The 17,517-nt window shown below is 39.6% G+C and overlaps 1 protein-coding gene across 3 annotated transcripts in view; it reads left to right on the forward strand.

Moving 5' to 3' along the window:
* Lama3 (laminin subunit alpha 3) overlaps positions 1–17,517 on the forward strand; it is a 214,209-nt gene that overhangs the window by 87,164 nt on the left and 109,528 nt on the right. For 2 of the 3 annotated variants that reach the window (XM_048363240.1, XM_048363244.1), the window contains exons 18-24: positions 1,632–1,731; positions 3,670–3,826; positions 7,085–7,217; positions 9,398–9,540; positions 11,790–11,887; positions 12,382–12,535; positions 16,723–16,883. In XM_048363240.1, coding sequence (XP_048219197.1) covers positions 1,632–1,731; positions 3,670–3,826; positions 7,085–7,217; positions 9,398–9,540; positions 11,790–11,887; positions 12,382–12,535; positions 16,723–16,883 — 946 coding nt within the window. The remainder of the gene's footprint in view (positions 1–1,631; positions 1,732–3,669; positions 3,827–7,084; positions 7,218–9,397; positions 9,541–11,789; positions 11,888–12,381; positions 12,536–16,722; positions 16,884–17,517) is intronic. The other variant, XM_048363241.1, reaches the window with a different exon arrangement.

A 17,517-nucleotide genomic window follows, 5' to 3' on the forward strand; every position in this document is an offset into this window, starting at 1 on the left:
TTTTTCTCAAAAAACAAAATACCACAAACAAAAGGCTGGGGCCATGGTCAAGTGGTTTAGTGTTTGCCTCGCATACCAGAGGCCCTTGTATTCCCTGTAACTAAAAGAAATCTAGTGATTTTAAAGCTATATTTTGTATTTTTAGAACAACCTGATTTTTGAAAATAGGATTATATTAAGCTATTCTTGACTTTCTGATATTCTTCAGTAAACATTATTTACAAGAGTACTGTTTCTTTTCTTTAAAAGAATATTGTCTTAAACTCTTCTTAACTAATCATTACAACAAATCACAATGGCCATGGAGGATTCATATGAATTCTAAATTCATTTGTGATTATAGGAATCAAATACCATGTATTCATAACCCTGAGATTAAAAAAAAAAAGTCTTTCTGAAGTCGAGTGCCTGTGGCTCACACCTGTAATCCTAGCTACTCAGGAAGCTGAAATCTGAGGATTGTGGTTCAAAGACAGCCTGTGTGGGAAAGTCTGTGAGACTCTTATTTCCAATTAACCACCAGAAAACAAGAAGTAGTATTGTGACTCAAGTGGTAGAGTGCTAGCCTTGAGCAAAAGAAGCTCAGGGACAGCACCCAGGCCCTGAGTTCAAGTCCCAGGACTGGCATAAAAAAGTCTTTCTGGAAAACTTGTAGCCTAGAAAACCATAAGTAACAAAGTTTTCCTACCTTTCTGTGAACACACATAGAATAGGATTTTTATCTGGGTGCCTGTGCCTCATGCCTGTAATCCTAGCTATTCAAAAGACCGAAATCCAGAGAGTCCATATTCCAAGTCAGAGTTTGGTTTGGTTTCATATATATATATATATATATATATATATATATATATATATATATATATATATATATTTTTTTTTTTGTCAAATTGATGTACAGAGGGGTTACAGTTTCATATGTTATGCATTGGGTACATTTCTTGTACTGTTTGTTACCTTCCCCCCTCCCCCTTCCCCTCTCCCCATCATGAGTTGTTCAGTTGGTTTACACCAAATGGTTTTGTAAGTATTGCTTTTGGATTCGTTTGGCTTTTTATTTTTTGTCTCTCGATTTTGATATTCCCTTTCACTTAGAGTTTGGTTTCTTAATCCTTGTTCAGCTCCATGCTATAGTCACTACTCACATTGGATCCCAGCGTTCTAGCTTGGCCATGTACCAAGAACTTTGAGGCAGACTTTTAGAGGTGTCAACAGGCCATTGTTTTTTGTTTTTTTGGTTGTTGTTGTTGTTTTTGCCAGTCCTGGGGCTTGAACTCAGGGCCTGGGCACTGTCCCTGGCTTCTTTTTGCTCAAGGCTAGCACTCTACCACTTGAGCCACTGCACCACTTCTGGCTTTTTCTGTTTATGTGGTGCTGAGGAATCGAACCCAGGGCTTTATGCATGCATGCTAGACAAGCAATCTCCCACTGAACCACACTCCCAGCCTTGAAACAGGCCATTTTTGTTGGAAGGTTCCTACTATTTTGGACCTCTGCCACTTGTAGGATATGCCAGAGAGAGGAAAGCAAGCTCTGGGACACTGAGCTTACTGGTATTTCTTTCTCATGGGAGTGGGGGAACAGTCTGGCTGGGAGCTGATTTAATGGTAACCGCAGCATTTCCTGACTTTCAGGGTGTCAGTGTGACATTGGGGGAGCATTCAACACCATGTGCAGTGGGCCCTCTGGAGAATGCCAGTGCCGAGAGCATGTGGTGGGAAAGGCGTGCCAGCGGTGAGAGTTCCAGAAGTTTCTTCCACAGTCACCTTGTGGGAGGCTACCTTAGAGCTTCTGTGCTGCCATTCTGGCTGAGAGAGAAGGGAAACAAACAGTCCAAGGCTGTCTGGCCTATGAAGCTGTCTGGTAGTGTTTGAAAACTGACACTCATCTGTGAGTTAATTAAAACAGCAGCTAACGATGCCTGTAGAATGACTGGTTCCTAGGTTGGAGTTGAATAAATCCTGGTGGGGGAGCCGAGAGTGGGAAGCTGAACCCCCATATACATGGCACAGCACAAAGGCTCTGAGCAAAGCCAGCTTGGGTTCTGGGGGAGAGAGAGGGTTTGAGGGGTGGCCTGCCTGTGTCCCTGAGCCAGTGAGATTGGACTTCTGCTTCTTGGTTCCTCATGAGGGATTGGTCAGCAGCATTACAGTGGAAGGTCAGGGTAAAGTTCGCAAACCACCTTTTTCTCTTCTTCCAGTTAGGTAGGTAAAATAACCAAATAGGAATTAATTTAGCCACCCAGAGACAAATTTGAGTTATATGTTTTATATATATATATATGTTATATATATAATATATATATGCCTTCAATTTAGAATATATCATTTGAAAAACAATAACAGAAATAAAAGGCAGTAAACCAGCAATGTACATAGCATAGTGACTTCTCTCCAGGTTGGCAAAATATTGGATCCTTTTGTATGAAATTCCCTCAAATGTTAGTTTATGATTTTTTTCCTCAGCATTTAAGAATTTTCTTTTAAGTTTAGAAAGCATTGTTATTCACTTTGCTTTTTAAATAATTTTTGTGATAAATATAACAAACATTCATCAGAAAAATTTTAGTAAGTCCATAAACCTAAAATTCCACTTTGCATTGTGGTACATTTTTTTCTTAGATTTTGTTTATGAATGGAATTTATGTATGAATGTATTTTTAAATTTTGTATCAATTTTTTCATTTCATTTGGTAGCAAAACTATTTCTCTTATCATTAAACAATCAGAAATATTAATGTTATATAATATTTCAAAATCTCTACTTCCTATTTTTTGTTTATTCATGTTTCCTCAGTGTTTTAAATATTTGTAATGCTAATTTTGACACTATGTAAAATCATTTTTTTATGGTACTGAGGTTTGAACTCAGGACCTTGTGTTTGGTAGGCAGGTGCTTCCTGCTGAGCCAAATCTCCAGCTATATATAAAATCATTCTTTAGAATAGATTCCAGGAAGTAGAATGACTGGATCAATGGTATAAATATTTTTAAGGACTTTTACAAAATTCCTCCAGAAATGTAAGCATTTCTATTTCTCCTTGCAATGTATAGGAACATGCCCTTTTATTCCATTGACTAATTGTTGTCTATTGCTTTAAACCACTACCTGCTATTAGCTTGTTACTGTATTGGCAAACATATGTCATTTTGAAGAACTTCAAAGGTCTGTAACAAAGACACAGAAGTCATTCTAATGATCAAAAATGTACTTAGAGAAATTAATTTATTTAACCTATAAATTGAATATATATAATATTTTATAAGGTAGTCACTAGTATATCTAGTGGTTAGCAAGTGTGAGACACATAGTATTCATATTTGTGTTCCAAATGAATAGTTTATTAATGAGTAAATGAATGAATGAATAAAGAAACAAGTTTGACTGTACTTTGGTGCTACAATCACTTAGAACGTAATGAGGATATAACATGTGCTGTGCTAAATGGTTTTCTCCTTTTAATGTTTGGAGTGAGTAGGTATTATGTGTGGTTTATGTTTACATGAATGAAAGCAATGATTTAGAAAAAGAGTGGGGGCCACTCTCATTTGTTCTATTTAATATACTGAGTCAACTTGGTGGAGTTCTTTCAGCAGTAAGTATGAGATTCAAGGGTTTTCATATGATCAGCAATCCTAATCTCCTATATCTGTGTGCATTTATCCATAAAAGGCCTGAGGATAACTACTATTTCCCGGATTTGCATCATATGAAGTTTGAAATTGAAGATGGTACTTCACCTAATGGAAGAGAGTTTCGGTTTGGATTTGACCCGCTGGCATTTCCTGACTTTAGTTGGAGGGGATATGCCCAAATGACCTCGGTACAGGTATGCAGCAGAGGCCACCCTCTTGGCAGCATGACCCACGCTTCTCAGGGTCCCCAAAACTGATTTCAGGATTTTTTTTCTCCAGAGTAGGAGCTGGGGTTGAAGTCAGGATTTAGTGTAGGGTTGGATTTTAACTGATAAACATATATGTGGGTTTCATAGTTTATTGCTACTTTAATTTGGCCCCTAAACCAGAAATAGAAAGTTAAGAAAGATGATGTTTGTCTCTGGACAGATTTATAGGAAGAAGGAAGTTTCCTAAGTGACATTAGGCTACATTATAACATAGGGAACATTTTTATTTATAGGAAATGAAAAACAAGTTGACTTAATTCCAATGAAGCTAGTATGGATAATATTTTTTGAGATAGGGCCTTGTTTGTACCCATACTGATCTCAACCTCTCAATCCTCCTGCCTTAAACTCCTGAGTACTGGGGCTATAGCCATGTGCCATTACATCCAGCTTAATGTTGCTAATTTTCTGTTCATATATTCATTTATTATTTTTACCAAATAGTAATTTTATGAAGTAAGAAGTTTTACTACGGCATTTCCACACATACATTTCTGTTATTTTTTTTTTTTTTGGATTGTGTTAGCTTATTGATGCCAGTAACTACAGCTTGAACTCAGGGCTTTGTGCTCTCACTTGGCTATCTTGCTCGTGGCTGGTTCTCTACCATTTGAGCTGCATCTTCAGTATGGCATTTTGCTGGTTAATTGAAGATGGAGTCTCACAGACTTCTCTGCCCAGGCTGGCTTTGAACCGTGATCATCTGGGTATCAGCCTAGAACTGTAGGTGTGAGCCACTAGCCTTCAGTCACGATTCTTTCCTATCATTCCTTTCCGTTTTTTTAATAACTTTTTTTAAATTGGGTTTCTTTCGGATAGTTTTGCATATGCATGCAATGTGCTTTGCTTGTATTTACCCCCCATCACCTTGTTTTTGCCCTCCTATTGGCTCTTCCCTGTACCCCTAAGCAGTCCTCTCATGTATGTTCAGGCCCTTTCCCTAATTTTTAAAATTTTTACTAGAGTCTGTATATGAGAGAAAACCTAAACATTTGTGTTTCTGAATGGTGGCTTATTTTGCTTTACATGATGATCTCCAGTTCCATGCTTTTTCTTCCAAATGACAGTAATATGTGTCAACAATGTGCCAGCACCATTGAAGATGTGAGTAGTTAGCAGCAGGGAAGGAAACAATGCTTCTTGTCTCAATCCAAACAAAATCAATTCAGAAACAAACAGAGAGGAACAAGAACAATGACTATTTAGTCAATGGCATAAGTACCATGAAAGGAAAACAATGGGAACAGTCACTTCTGGAGGATAGAGAAAGTCTCTTGGGGAGGCTGTGGTAATGATTATCACCATCAAGGGTTGATGCCTTGGCCTTGAGTGGGATATGTGACTTGATGGTTAATTTTATGTGCTAGGTTGGTAGGGCCACATACCCAGATACTTTGTCCAAATGTGATTCTGGAATTTTCTGTGCAGTTATTTTTAAAATTTTAATTTTTTCTTGTCATTTGGTTTTTTTCTCTCCACACTTGAAAATTAATGCCAGTTGATTTTACAGGGGGATTTCATTTTGTTATATCCATATACACAGTGTGTCCCCAGATCAGACTCACCTACCTCCCTCTAGTGTTGATAATTTTTGATGCTTTGTTTTAGAATTCTTTAAATTACTATCTGAATAGAAACAAAAGACTAGTTTTAGTTATTGCAATTCAGTCTCCTCCATATTTATGCTTTCCTTCATTCTTTTCTACTGTATCTATGTATCTCAGTTTTACATCACAGTAAGAAAAGTTATCCTTTTGTTTTATGCTTAGATCATATACAGTATTTCTAACAAAAATGGGTAAGGTTGCTGAATAATTATTTATTATTAAAAATATGGAATGATACAGAGGGGTTACAGATTCATATGAAAGGCAGTGAGTACATTTCTTGTTTTACTTGTTACCTCCTACCTCATTTCCCACCCTCTTTCCCTCTCCCTCCAAGAGTTGTGCAGTTGGTTTACACCAAATGGTTTGCTGAATAGTTTTGTCTTCAGAATTTCTCTTTATGGCTGGTCTCTTCAAGCTGTCTCTTGGTGTAAAAAATAGAGTAAGAGAAGTAAATTGTAAACCCAGTGCTTGTTCTTAGCAGATCCAGGACTAGTGCAGTCTTTACAGAAACTAGAATGGTTCATAGTTATCCTGGAGCCCCTGGCAGTTTCTAATGATAATTTTCTCTAGCCAAAGTACTTACAGTCAAGCTGCCTTTCCCAGTTGGAACCCTAAGACACTTCATACCATCTCCTGTCCACTTAATCATAGCAATTCAGTTTCTTTTTTTTTTTAATTGTCAAAGTAAAGTATAGAGGGGTTACAGTTTCATATGTAAGGGAGTGAGTACATTTCTTATCCAACTTGTTACCTCTTCCCTCATTTTTCCCTCTCAATTCAGTTTCTTTAGTGCCCATAATTCCTGAGCTTTCTTTAGACTACTGGATTTAGACATGTAGTTTGTGTTTCTGAATTAAAATAGTCTACTTTTTTCTCATTAAAGTCATGGGATCAAGTACAAAGTATTGTGTGATCCCAGGGCTTGAGGACCCAATGGACCCTTCCTCTAGGTCGAAAAGCTAACTTTCACTGTGGACAGGAGCTTAAGAGAGAATAAAGCTTTGTAAGGCAGAGTAGACATATTTCAGTTAGATCCAGATTTTACCACCAATGTGTTTGGGGTCTCTAAACCTTTCCACAGTCATCTTTGGTTTCGGTGACGATATAGGTTTTCCAAATGTGATGTAGATCCTGCAGTGGTTCCTCTTTGGGGGTGGTGGCATGAAATAATATGCTTTCCTTTCCTTCTCTTCCACCTTTTTATTTTCCCCAGCCAGTGGTGGTTGAGCCTTCACCGTGGCTTTCTTAAACTAGTCCATCTAATATTCTACTCTGTCTGCCTGATTACAAAAAGTCAAAGAGGATCTCAGTGGCTGGGGAGTGAGTGTCACTTTAACTTTAATTGTAAGTGATTTTAATTCATTATTAGGCCTGTCTATTCCTGCATAGTCACTTGGTGTTTGCAAAGTGAGTATGGATGGATATTGTGTGTGTGTGTGTGTGTGGGTGTGTGTGTGTGTGTATGCACAGTGTGAATACATGACAAGTCCAGATGTGAATAGAATGAAGTAACTGGTTAACTGAAATTCTTTTTAACCAACTTTCTCCTCATGAATTTTTGGTATTTTTTCAGAATGAAGTAAGGTTAACGCTGAATGTGGGGAAATCAAATCTCTCTTTATTTCGCATTATTCTGAGATATATTAATCCTGGAGCTGAAACAGTATCTGGCCATATAACTATTTATCCATCTTGGACAAAGTCAGGTAAGCCTCCTTCCAAATGAGAAATGGTCAAGAATAAGTTTCTCCAGTTTTCACCAAGTGGGCTGTACTCAGAAAACATTAAGCCTTGACCGGGGTCTGATTGGACAGTACTCTGGAGGTCCTTTGGTACTTTTCCATTTTCTAAACTTTTGTACATTTAAAGTTTGCTGTTAAACTGTTAACTGACATTTTAGAAGTTGATAGAGCAACCTTTGTACTTTGACTGAACCCAGGGTCATGATATCTTTACTGAGCACAGCTGACTTATAATGAAGTGGATGTCACCTTTTAGATGCTAGTTGGGAGACATTTGCTTGTTCCCCTAATTCTGTTTCAGTCAAACCAAGGAGTTCAAGAAGAATTTTTTTGTGCCAATCCTGGGGCTTAAACTTAGGACCTGGACACTATACTTGAGCTTCTTTTGCTCAAGGCTAGTGCTCTACCACTTCGTTTAGATAGCTTATTAGAGAAAAGAATTTCATGGACTTTTCTTCCCAGGCTGGCTTTGAACTGTAATCCTTAGATCTCAGTTCCTTGAGTAGCTAGAATTACAGGCATGAGCCACCAGCACCTGGCAAGGATTGGGATTTTTAAGATGAGGCCTATATATAGCATGCAGTTCAAGAGCTCCAAGAAAGATCTGAAAAGCTCCTTGAGGGATCCCTGAGAGTTGGCAGAAGAGAGCACAACTCATCACATTTGGAGGCAAGGCCTGTAACTCCACCCTAATAGGAAATAAGTCTTCTACTAGTCTTGGAAACAGATTCCAGAAAGCATTGGGAATTCCATAAGGACATGAAATAGCATGAATGGAAGTCTAATTTAGGATCAAGATGAGAGCATCTTTGTTTAGCATCCATAGCAGAGTTGGAATTTAAGGAAGAAAGGACATTATTTTCAAGTCGTATCAGCCAAGCTTATGTGGCTGGAGGCTGATTAATTCCCAGTAGGAAGCAGTGGCTCACTCACTTTATCAGGTACAGAATATTTCAGCATCTGTTCTCTCAATAAGAATGTGGTAGACTGAAGAGGACCAAAGAAGAAACAGAGCTAAGAGGCTTAAAAAGTGGCTAAACTTTCTACAAGATCTCTCTGCCTTCAACCTGAGGGACAATGTCACCATAAATCTGCTGTCTGTGAACTCACACAGTTTAAATACATTTTGAGTTGCTTTCTATTCTCTGGGACAATGTTCTCCAAGTCTGAGTCACAAGTCTACTTACTTATGTACTCCCAAGGTAATGTAGGCCTCCTCCTGAGTACCACTGCCCACAGCCTATCATATTCTCCTGTTCTCTAGTCTGCATGTTTTGCCTCCCCAGTTTCTGCCATGCAATCAGCATGGTGTCCACTTGTTTGTTCCCACAACTCAGTACCATGCCTGACATCTATATAGTAGACACCATAGATGCCAATAATATAGAGCAAATGCAAGGATTTGGAACAAACATTTCCTCTCATGGAAAGTGTCAATTGGACTCAGATGTAGAGGGTTCTCGATTTGTTAAAAACAACAACAAGATTCTAACATTCCAAAAAACAAAACAAAACAAAACCAACCCAACAGTTAGGTAATATAACTACAACTTTTAAAAATTTTATAGTGACTGCATATTCATTAATAAAAGTAAAATCTTGTATGAACAAAATAATCTAATAGCTAGTATAATATATTGAACACATACAATATGCAAGTAATATTCTTAAACAGTTTATAGTTGTTATTGGTTGCAGTGGTACATACCTCTAATCCATGCAGTAAAGAGAGAGAGACAGGAGAATGTCAGTTTGAGGCCAGCCTCAAAGTTGGAAAGACCCTATCTGGAAAACAAAATAAAAACTAAAGGACTATGGGTGTGGCTTGGGAAGTAGAACACTTAATTATGAACCCCGGAGTCGATATCAGCTTACAAGTATTAATATGATTACTTATTTAGCAAATCAAAATTTATAATCCTAGCATATATAGCTACAGTGAGCATTTTACACATTTTAATCTACTTTATATGCATGCATACTCATAATTTTATGCATAATTTAAAAAATAAGATCAGTAAATCTGATCAATATCTACCTTCAACTTCTTGATATATAAACTCAATATTCAAAATTGAATTATCTAAAATCCTAACACTGGCTGGTAGAAAGGCATCTTAAATAGTCCTTTGTATTTCTAATAGGTGCTACTCAAAGCAAAGAGATCACTTTTCTGCCCAGCAAGGAGCCAGCCTTTGTCACAGTCCCAGGAAATGGCTTTGCAGATCCATTCTCAATCACACCAGGGACATGGATTTTTTGTATCAAGGTGGAGGGAGTCCTTCTGGTAAGACAGTTCTGAATGTGAGCTCTGGGGGATGCCTGACCCCTTTCCCAGGAGACCTACAGTGGCCACAGACATCAAAATCCCAAATGGTTTCCTTTCACCACACTAGACCTTTGCGAAGCAAATGACATAGGAACCTTCCTAAAGTTACCTTTTATGTCCTTTCAACAGCTTCTCTGTGGCTACAAACCAGAAACTGTAAGTCATAGTGACACACGGGTGTCAGAACAAATTCAAAACCTCTATAAAGATGATCCTTACCTTTCAAAAGCTTGTTGGGTAGTTCCCACCATGAATCAGAAGGGCACCTACAAAGGAAGCCTTCCTGGGGATCTGAAGAACTTGGAGCATACGAAGACCCTTGTAGGAGAGAGGTTCTTGGTAGGGCAGAGAGAGAAGAGGCCATAGGGACCAGGGCTTCCCCCATGTACGTTTCCTGCTCTATCTCCCCTCAAACCTACTCAAAAGTCTCTGCCTTTGACAGAGAATTCTCATCCAAGGAAAGGCCATGCCTGCAAACACCAATAGCTTAGCCATGGAATCTATGGGGAGTTGGAGAAATGAGTCTGTTTCCCGATACTGGGCTTGTTTAGTTTATAGCATGGTCTGTGGCAAAGCTTTGTTTTCCAGACTTTGAGCTGAAAACATAAAGCTTTTCTTTTTGGCACAACCCTACTGACTGGATTGGCTATGTGGGCAAGTCTTAGGTGCAGGCCCACTAACTACAAGTCTGTCTCACTTGTTTCTGTCCTTTGCAAATCTGAGAGCTTGCATAGGTAATGTGAAGATTTAAGCTCTCTCTCCCAACCTTGTTTTTCTTGCACTGTCTTTGCAGAAAGCTTTACTGCTTTCAAACAAAAAGGCTAAAAATGATTCACTGTTGTAGAAATGGGGAGGAGGAAAAATCTGCTGATGTCCATTATGAACTTGGTATGAACTTGGACTGATGGAGAAAAAAAAAACATTCTTACATTATTCCCTACACACAGAGGATGTTTAATAACATTTAGTGTGTACTTGTGAAATTTTGCATCTGTAGATTCCCTACTATGATCCCATTTCCTCTGAGCATGTATCATCAAAATTTACTGTTCTAGGATTGGTAGGACCATAGGACCATGAGGATATATAGGCTCAACCTTGGGAAAATTGCTACTAGAACAATAACCATCTTAACATTAAGACCCAACTAGTAAGATCACCACATCACCTGCGCCACAATTTCCTTCCATCTTCCCAGGCCCCCTCCACTCTGACATGTCTCTCGGAAGAGAGAAAATACTTTTTGGACCATGTATGAATCTCTCCCCAGTGGAGGCAAACATCCCTCCTTGTCCCTGCATGTACATGGTGTGGGCACATATCTGGCATTGCTGGAAAGCTGTCAACTCCTCTACATCTCAAACTCCAGAGCTCTGCTCTTTCCTGAATAACTGCTTAGCTGAATTTACACTGTGGGTCTCATTTGGCACACTTGGGGGGAATCTGTTCTTTTTCTCTCTGGTTAGGCCAGGCAGTATGCCAGTTCCGTTTTCTGAGCCACCAGGGGTTGCATAACCTCATTTCTGAAACCACACATGGTGAGCATTGCTCCAGTGTGGGGGTAGAAAGTGGTCACATGTCATCAGCATTCAGTATTCTAGAGTGATGAAGGCAGCCAGAATCTCAAAAGGAACATCTTACCCACAGACAGGCTGTTATCTTTGTGCATCTGTAGATTTATAAACAATCAAGAAGAGACCAAAATTCTCTTTGATGTTTAAAATATGTACATGTTTACCCTGAGCAGCTTATTTCAGGACCTAGAGAAGGGCCAGAGGTGACATAATACATGAGTGTAATCCTAGCTACTAAGGAGGTGGAGGTAGGAGGTCTGCAGTCTGAGGTTGGCCTAGGCTCTATCTCTAACACACACACACACACACACACACACACACACACACACATACACACACACACACACACCCCAAAAGAAAACAAAAGGACTGTGAGCATGGCTTATAGGAAAGAAGAGGAAAGGAGAGGGGAAGGGAGGGAAGAGGGGGAAGGGAGAGTAAGGGAAGAAGAGAGAGAAAGACCATATGGGCAGTTGCTTTGTGGGTTCTGCTGAGCTGGAGTGAGGAACAGGCAGTTGAGATGGAGAGATTTTCACCTGGTTAGTACTAATTTAGCCAGTGTGTTTGGTTATGTTTATTACCAGAGTAGCCTACCACCAAAATGAGTCATTGTCTCTGGCCTTTGTTTGCTAGGACTACCTGGTGCTACTCCCCAGGGACTACTACGAAGCCCCAGTGCTGCAGCTGCCAGTCACAGCGCCATGTGCCTCTTCAGGATCTCCCCAGGCCAAGTTAGTATAAGGGGTGGAAGACACAGCCATGATGTCATCAGCGTCCTCTCTCTGAATTAGGAGCCTTTAGCACAAGGGTTCACCATAGAGCCCAAGATCACAACTGCTACAGGATGCTCTGGATAATTATTTAATTGTAATTTTTATTCTGGGTGTTATTTCCTTCATGAAAGAATCCCAAGGACTTTGCTTGGAGTGGCTGGTTTATGAGTGGCTACTGCCCTAAACCTGTGGAAATTTGCTGCATGCTCAAGTAATAGCCTCAAGGTCACAAATTTGATGAGAGGCTTCAGTTTAAAACCGGATCCAGGCTTGTAGAGCTTTGTTTCTTCCCTTCTTGGTGCAGATGAAAATTTCTTGCTGGGTTTCTGCAGTGGACACTAAGAGTTGCTGAAGGAAGGACTCATGCTGAGGGAGATGGGCTGACTAAGGGGCCTCTGGGATGCACTGTGCTATTCATGTTGTAACTGTTATACTTTGTTGTGTTGGTGAAGCTGCTTGCTTTACCAGCATTTGCCAGTGGCCAGGTTCTCCTGTACTGTGGCTTGTGAGGCCACATACTTCCTGCTTGATGGGGAACCGAGACCCGTGGCCGTGAGGCAGCCCACGCCTGCACACCCAGTCATGGTGGACCTCAGCGGGAGACAGGTAGGACAGACTTAGGTTTATTGTCAAAGCTAATACTTCCTTCTGTCCATATCTGACCACAGTTGCTTCTCAAATTCAGGAGACTCAGGAGGAATTTCTCAGAGGCGTCAATCAACCTTTGATGAGTTCTCTGATTTGGATTAGGCCTGGATGTACCTCACATTAGGCTGTTCTCAGACAGTCCCTCAACATAGCAAGGGGCATGGACAACCACAGAATCCTTCCTGCTAGGTTCCTAGACCCACCTGACTCAGAAAAAGACTCACCCTTAAAAGCCTCCAGAAACTCCCTGGCTGACCCTGAGAGGACAAAGTCTCTCACTGCTCAATCCTGTAGACTGAGCAATTTGTAATAACTGAATTACTAGGGCTCAGAACTGCTACGCTCCAATGAAGCTTGCCTTGTGGTTTGGCGGGTGAGTTATCACAGGCCTCGGTATCTCTTTTCTTCAAGGAGTCCTTTGAGCCTGAGAACCAAATGTAAGAATGTGTTGATTCAAGATTTGAATTAAAAGTACAGTATATCAGCAATCAGAACATATAACACAGCTCTTCAACATGAAGACAGTAAACACAGCTTCCTCTACTGTAGTTTCATTTGCCATTAAAGAAATTGTTTATTCAGGGATTAATTATGTGAAATGGAAATGTCAGTGGCTTTAATTCTTTCACAAACATTTAGTTTTTTTTGTTTATTTTTTGCCAGTCCTGGGGCTTGGACTCAGGGCCTGAGCACTGTCCCTGGCTTCTTTTTGCTCAAGGCCTCTGCCACTTGAGCCACAACGCCACTTCTAGCTATTTTCTATATATGTTGTGCCAGGGAATTGAACCCAGGGCTTCATGTATGGGAGGCAAGCATTCTTGCCACTAGACCATATTCCCAGCCCACGCAAACATTTAGATGTATACATTTTCCTAACATTTCGAAGGTAGTAGCAAAAAGAGTCTTGATTGCATCTTATTCTTTTTAGAATTTTTATTTTACAAAACTATACGTGTTTGTTATGTTGAGTAAAGCAAGATAATATAAATGTAAATAAATAAAATATAGTGAAATATAATAGAAATGACATGATCTTCCCTCTACTTCATTCTACCATTAAGTTTCCTGCATTCCTTTCTATGCCTGTGTGTGTACACACATGCATGCATACAAGTGCCCATACATGTACACATAACAATACATATGCATGCCTATACATGTGTGCATACAGTTGTGTGCATTGTGTGTGTGTTCCTGCAGCAAGAGGGCACAGCTAAGGTACACCAGGCTTCCAAAAAAAATATTAATAACATAGATCATGTGTTACCTCTAGTTTAGCCCAGAGCTAAAGCACTGAGCAATTCACAGGGCCATTTGGGATTGATTCATGAAAGACTAATTCTTGGGCTGTTCATTTTTATTGGGTAAAATACTTTTTACTATTCTGTCTGAATACGTACAGATAAATACTGGCACTAGAGTATCCTCTAGCCCTATGTGGCTATATAAATTTAAATTAATTACACTTAAATATTACTAAAAAGTCAGCTCCTCAGTTGCACTAGCTACAATTCAAGGTCTCACTTGTCCATTGTTGGACAGTGTAGATGACAGAATATTTTTTATCATCACAGGAAGTTCTCTGGACAGTGCTGTTATTGATTACTGTGCCCAAATTCACTTACAGAGTTAGAGGAGGTCCTGAAAGATATCTGATAATATTTTTATGTGTGTATTTGTGTGCTGGTAGGCAAGTGTTGTACCACTGGGCCATGCCCTCAGTCCCAAAATGATGCTTTCCATATTATTCTTGCTGGATTAATTTTCCTCTGTATATGAAACAAATGGATTTCATGTTCAGGTTTGAGTCTCCTCCCTAAAATATCTCAGTATATTTATGAATTAATTCTAAATTGTAGAAAAATAAAAAATCTCAAACTTTCCTAGTCCCAAACTTTTATATAGGGAATACTTGATCTGTACCGTCATGTTTCATAAGGATCTCAGTCCCATCTGCTCACTGTTGTTCACTGTATCTCCCAGCTTATTCTGCATGCTATAGGAATCGTGCATGCTACATGCTCATTCTGAGAGAAATATCTGATAACAATTGCCCTCCAACCCTATCACACACACACACACACACACTCACTCATGCACGCATGCACACAGACATATACATACACACATACACGCACACAATCTGAACATTGTTTCTGATAGAGACAAACATTTTACTATGTGTTGTAAGACTGCTTTTCCTACCTCCCAGTGTATCATACTGCCTGTCACTCTGTTTCTTGTCACTGTGGTCTACCTTCAGTCTCCTAGACTTGCAGTGCAGGTGGCCCAACTACATTTTATGTTGCAGGGGAGCCTCCTACACCACGCAGCTCCCCTCTCTCCCTCCTCTTCCCTTGTGGTCTGGTTCTTATTATTACCCTCCATGATGACTAAGTGATTGCTTCTTCTGGGAAGCCGTCTTTTCTCCTGTATCTTCCTGATTAGGTCAGGCCCATCTGACATGTTTCCAGAACACCTCTTTTGAGCATTACCATAGATGTACTATTACATTGTAATTTTTCTAGTTGTCTGTTATTTGATTGAAAGTCTGAGGGGAAGATCAGTATCTGCCTAGTTTCCTACAGATGCCCAGCAACTGGTCAGTGGCCTGACATAGGACAGATATATAAATATGCTTGTTGGCCAAATTATTTGAATCTTCATTTTGACATTAGAAATGTCAGTTATCCTCTCTTAGCTTTGCAAAATCAACAGAGTTGATGAGCCCACAACCTGTGTCTTTACTCTGAAACAGTAAGTAGGAGAGGGCAGGCTTGGCCACAAAACCAGTGTGACACAGACTCCAGTCAAGTTCCCCTTTTAAAAGGTAAATAGTAGAGGCCAAAAATATAGAGCTTCTGTTACATATTTTCTTGTCTTTTATCTGAGTTTCTCACAACCTGCTTTTACCATCAAATATATTGTAAATTCTTCTAACCAGTCTTCCACAAAAAAAAAAATCAATCAAAGGACTCAGAAAAGGAAGCTAAAAAAAAAAAAAAAGAAAAGAAAAGGAAGCTCAATGGAAATTTGCAATAGAGTGCTGCTAGGACTCGAAGTCAGATAAAAACTTACTCTGGGAGAAGTCCTGATAAGTCATTGAGCCATGTCTGCTCTGTGGCAGAGTACAGATGGAGAAGCATTCATTTGGAGAGGCACAGGGGACAGAAGCTGGTAATGACCTCTCCATATGGGCCAGTGACTATGCAGTACTTTACTCTCTAAGAGCAAATGTGGGATGGATAATCCACGTTTCCCCCAAGGGAAGCCTTTCTATTATTTAAGTGGTGGGAAGAAAATCACTGTGAAAAATGGTGGTTATATGGTTCAGGGTTGTTCAGAAGGAACAGTAAACATGAACTTCCTGAAGGCAAAGAGCAGAAGGACCATTTTAATGAAGTGTGGTAAAGTTCTGCTGAGCCTGAGCTTATACTGCTAAGAAATGTAACTCCAGTGCTGGCTCAAGAATTTCAAAGTGTGCACATCTAACACTTTAACCCAATAATTCAACTTCTGGTAACCTTACAAAAATACTAGCATCAATATAGATGGATGATGATGATGATGGTGATGATGATGGTGATGATGATGATTTAATAGTATATATTGTGGAGAAAGTTATGAAGGGCCTAACTGTCCATTAATAGAGAATAAGTAAAATATATAATTTTATGTTCATGCAATAGAATGTTAGCCATTACAAAATGCAGTACATCTATACTGCTAAAGCTGAAATACTGTTGAGTAAAAGCAGTAATCACATTGTAATTATCAGTGTTTATGTAGTATTTATTACATGCCATGTACAGTTTGAAGAGCTCTACCTGTATTAATTCATTTATTCCTCATAGCCATCTTAAGAATTGAGTACTTCTGTCGTCCTCATTTTATATGGGAGGATGCTGACACAAGGCATAAGTAACAAGTCGTAACAAGTCCTGGAACACACAGGCAATCTGACTGCAGACCCCACACTCATAACCAATAGTTAACAAAGCACCTGTATTTCTTGCACATCCTTTCCCACATTTCTTATTGTTTTGACATAGAGTTCTCTCCTCTGTCCTCTCTGTTGTGGATGTTAACATCCCCAGGGCATCTCAGGTCTGGATAACCATCTGTTTGTTCCACTTCTCTGGCAGGTGGAATTGCATCTGCGGCTGCATGTCCCACAGGTTGGCCACTACGTGATTGTGCTGGAATATGCCACAGAAGTAGACCAGCTGTTTGTGGTGGACGTCCATTTGAAGAGCCCTGGGTCTGATCTGGGAGGCCAGGTGAACATATACAGCTGCAAATACAGGTAACCAGTCCTACCAACCAGGGCAAGAGACAAGTAGGAGATCCACCTGGGGGAACTTCCTTTCTATTTCCATTGGAGCTTTATTTTCCATTTTGAGGAAGCAAACAGGAGACTAGTTATCAGTTCCAGTGTTGTCCCCAGCATGGATAATGGGAGTCTGGCGTATATTTTCTTAAAAGACCACATGGCCTACCCAGAAATTTGGTTCAGATTTAATGATGCTGTCCACCTTCTTTAATCTTTGATCAGTCCTGCATGGTGTAATGAATTCAGTATTCTCACCCCAAAAGCTCTGTAAAATACACAGATGCATGGTATAATGAAGAAAGACTCCTTCTGTTAAGAAGTATATTCCTGCCTTTGCAGCACACTCTCAGAGCTGGGATAATTCATGTTTAATTATTGCCAGGTTAAAAAAAAGTATTAAAAAATTGTCCTGATAAAGTTCTTCTTTTGAGAGCACTCAATGGACAGAGTATATTAAAAATGGTTTTCTTTGCATAACATTTCAGGGACTTGCTTTTATTAGAGAATCAGTACAGGAGGTATTTCCACATGAAATTCATTATATTGATGGCTCTAGGAGTTGGAATCCCTTGAAACAGCAGTTGGAGAACTACAGTAAACCTACCAG

The sequence above is a fragment of the Perognathus longimembris genome, chromosome 15 (genome assembly GCF_023159225.1).
Source record: "Perognathus longimembris pacificus isolate PPM17 chromosome 15, ASM2315922v1, whole genome shotgun sequence".
Classification (NCBI taxonomy): domain Eukaryota; kingdom Metazoa; phylum Chordata; class Mammalia; order Rodentia; family Heteromyidae; genus Perognathus; species Perognathus longimembris.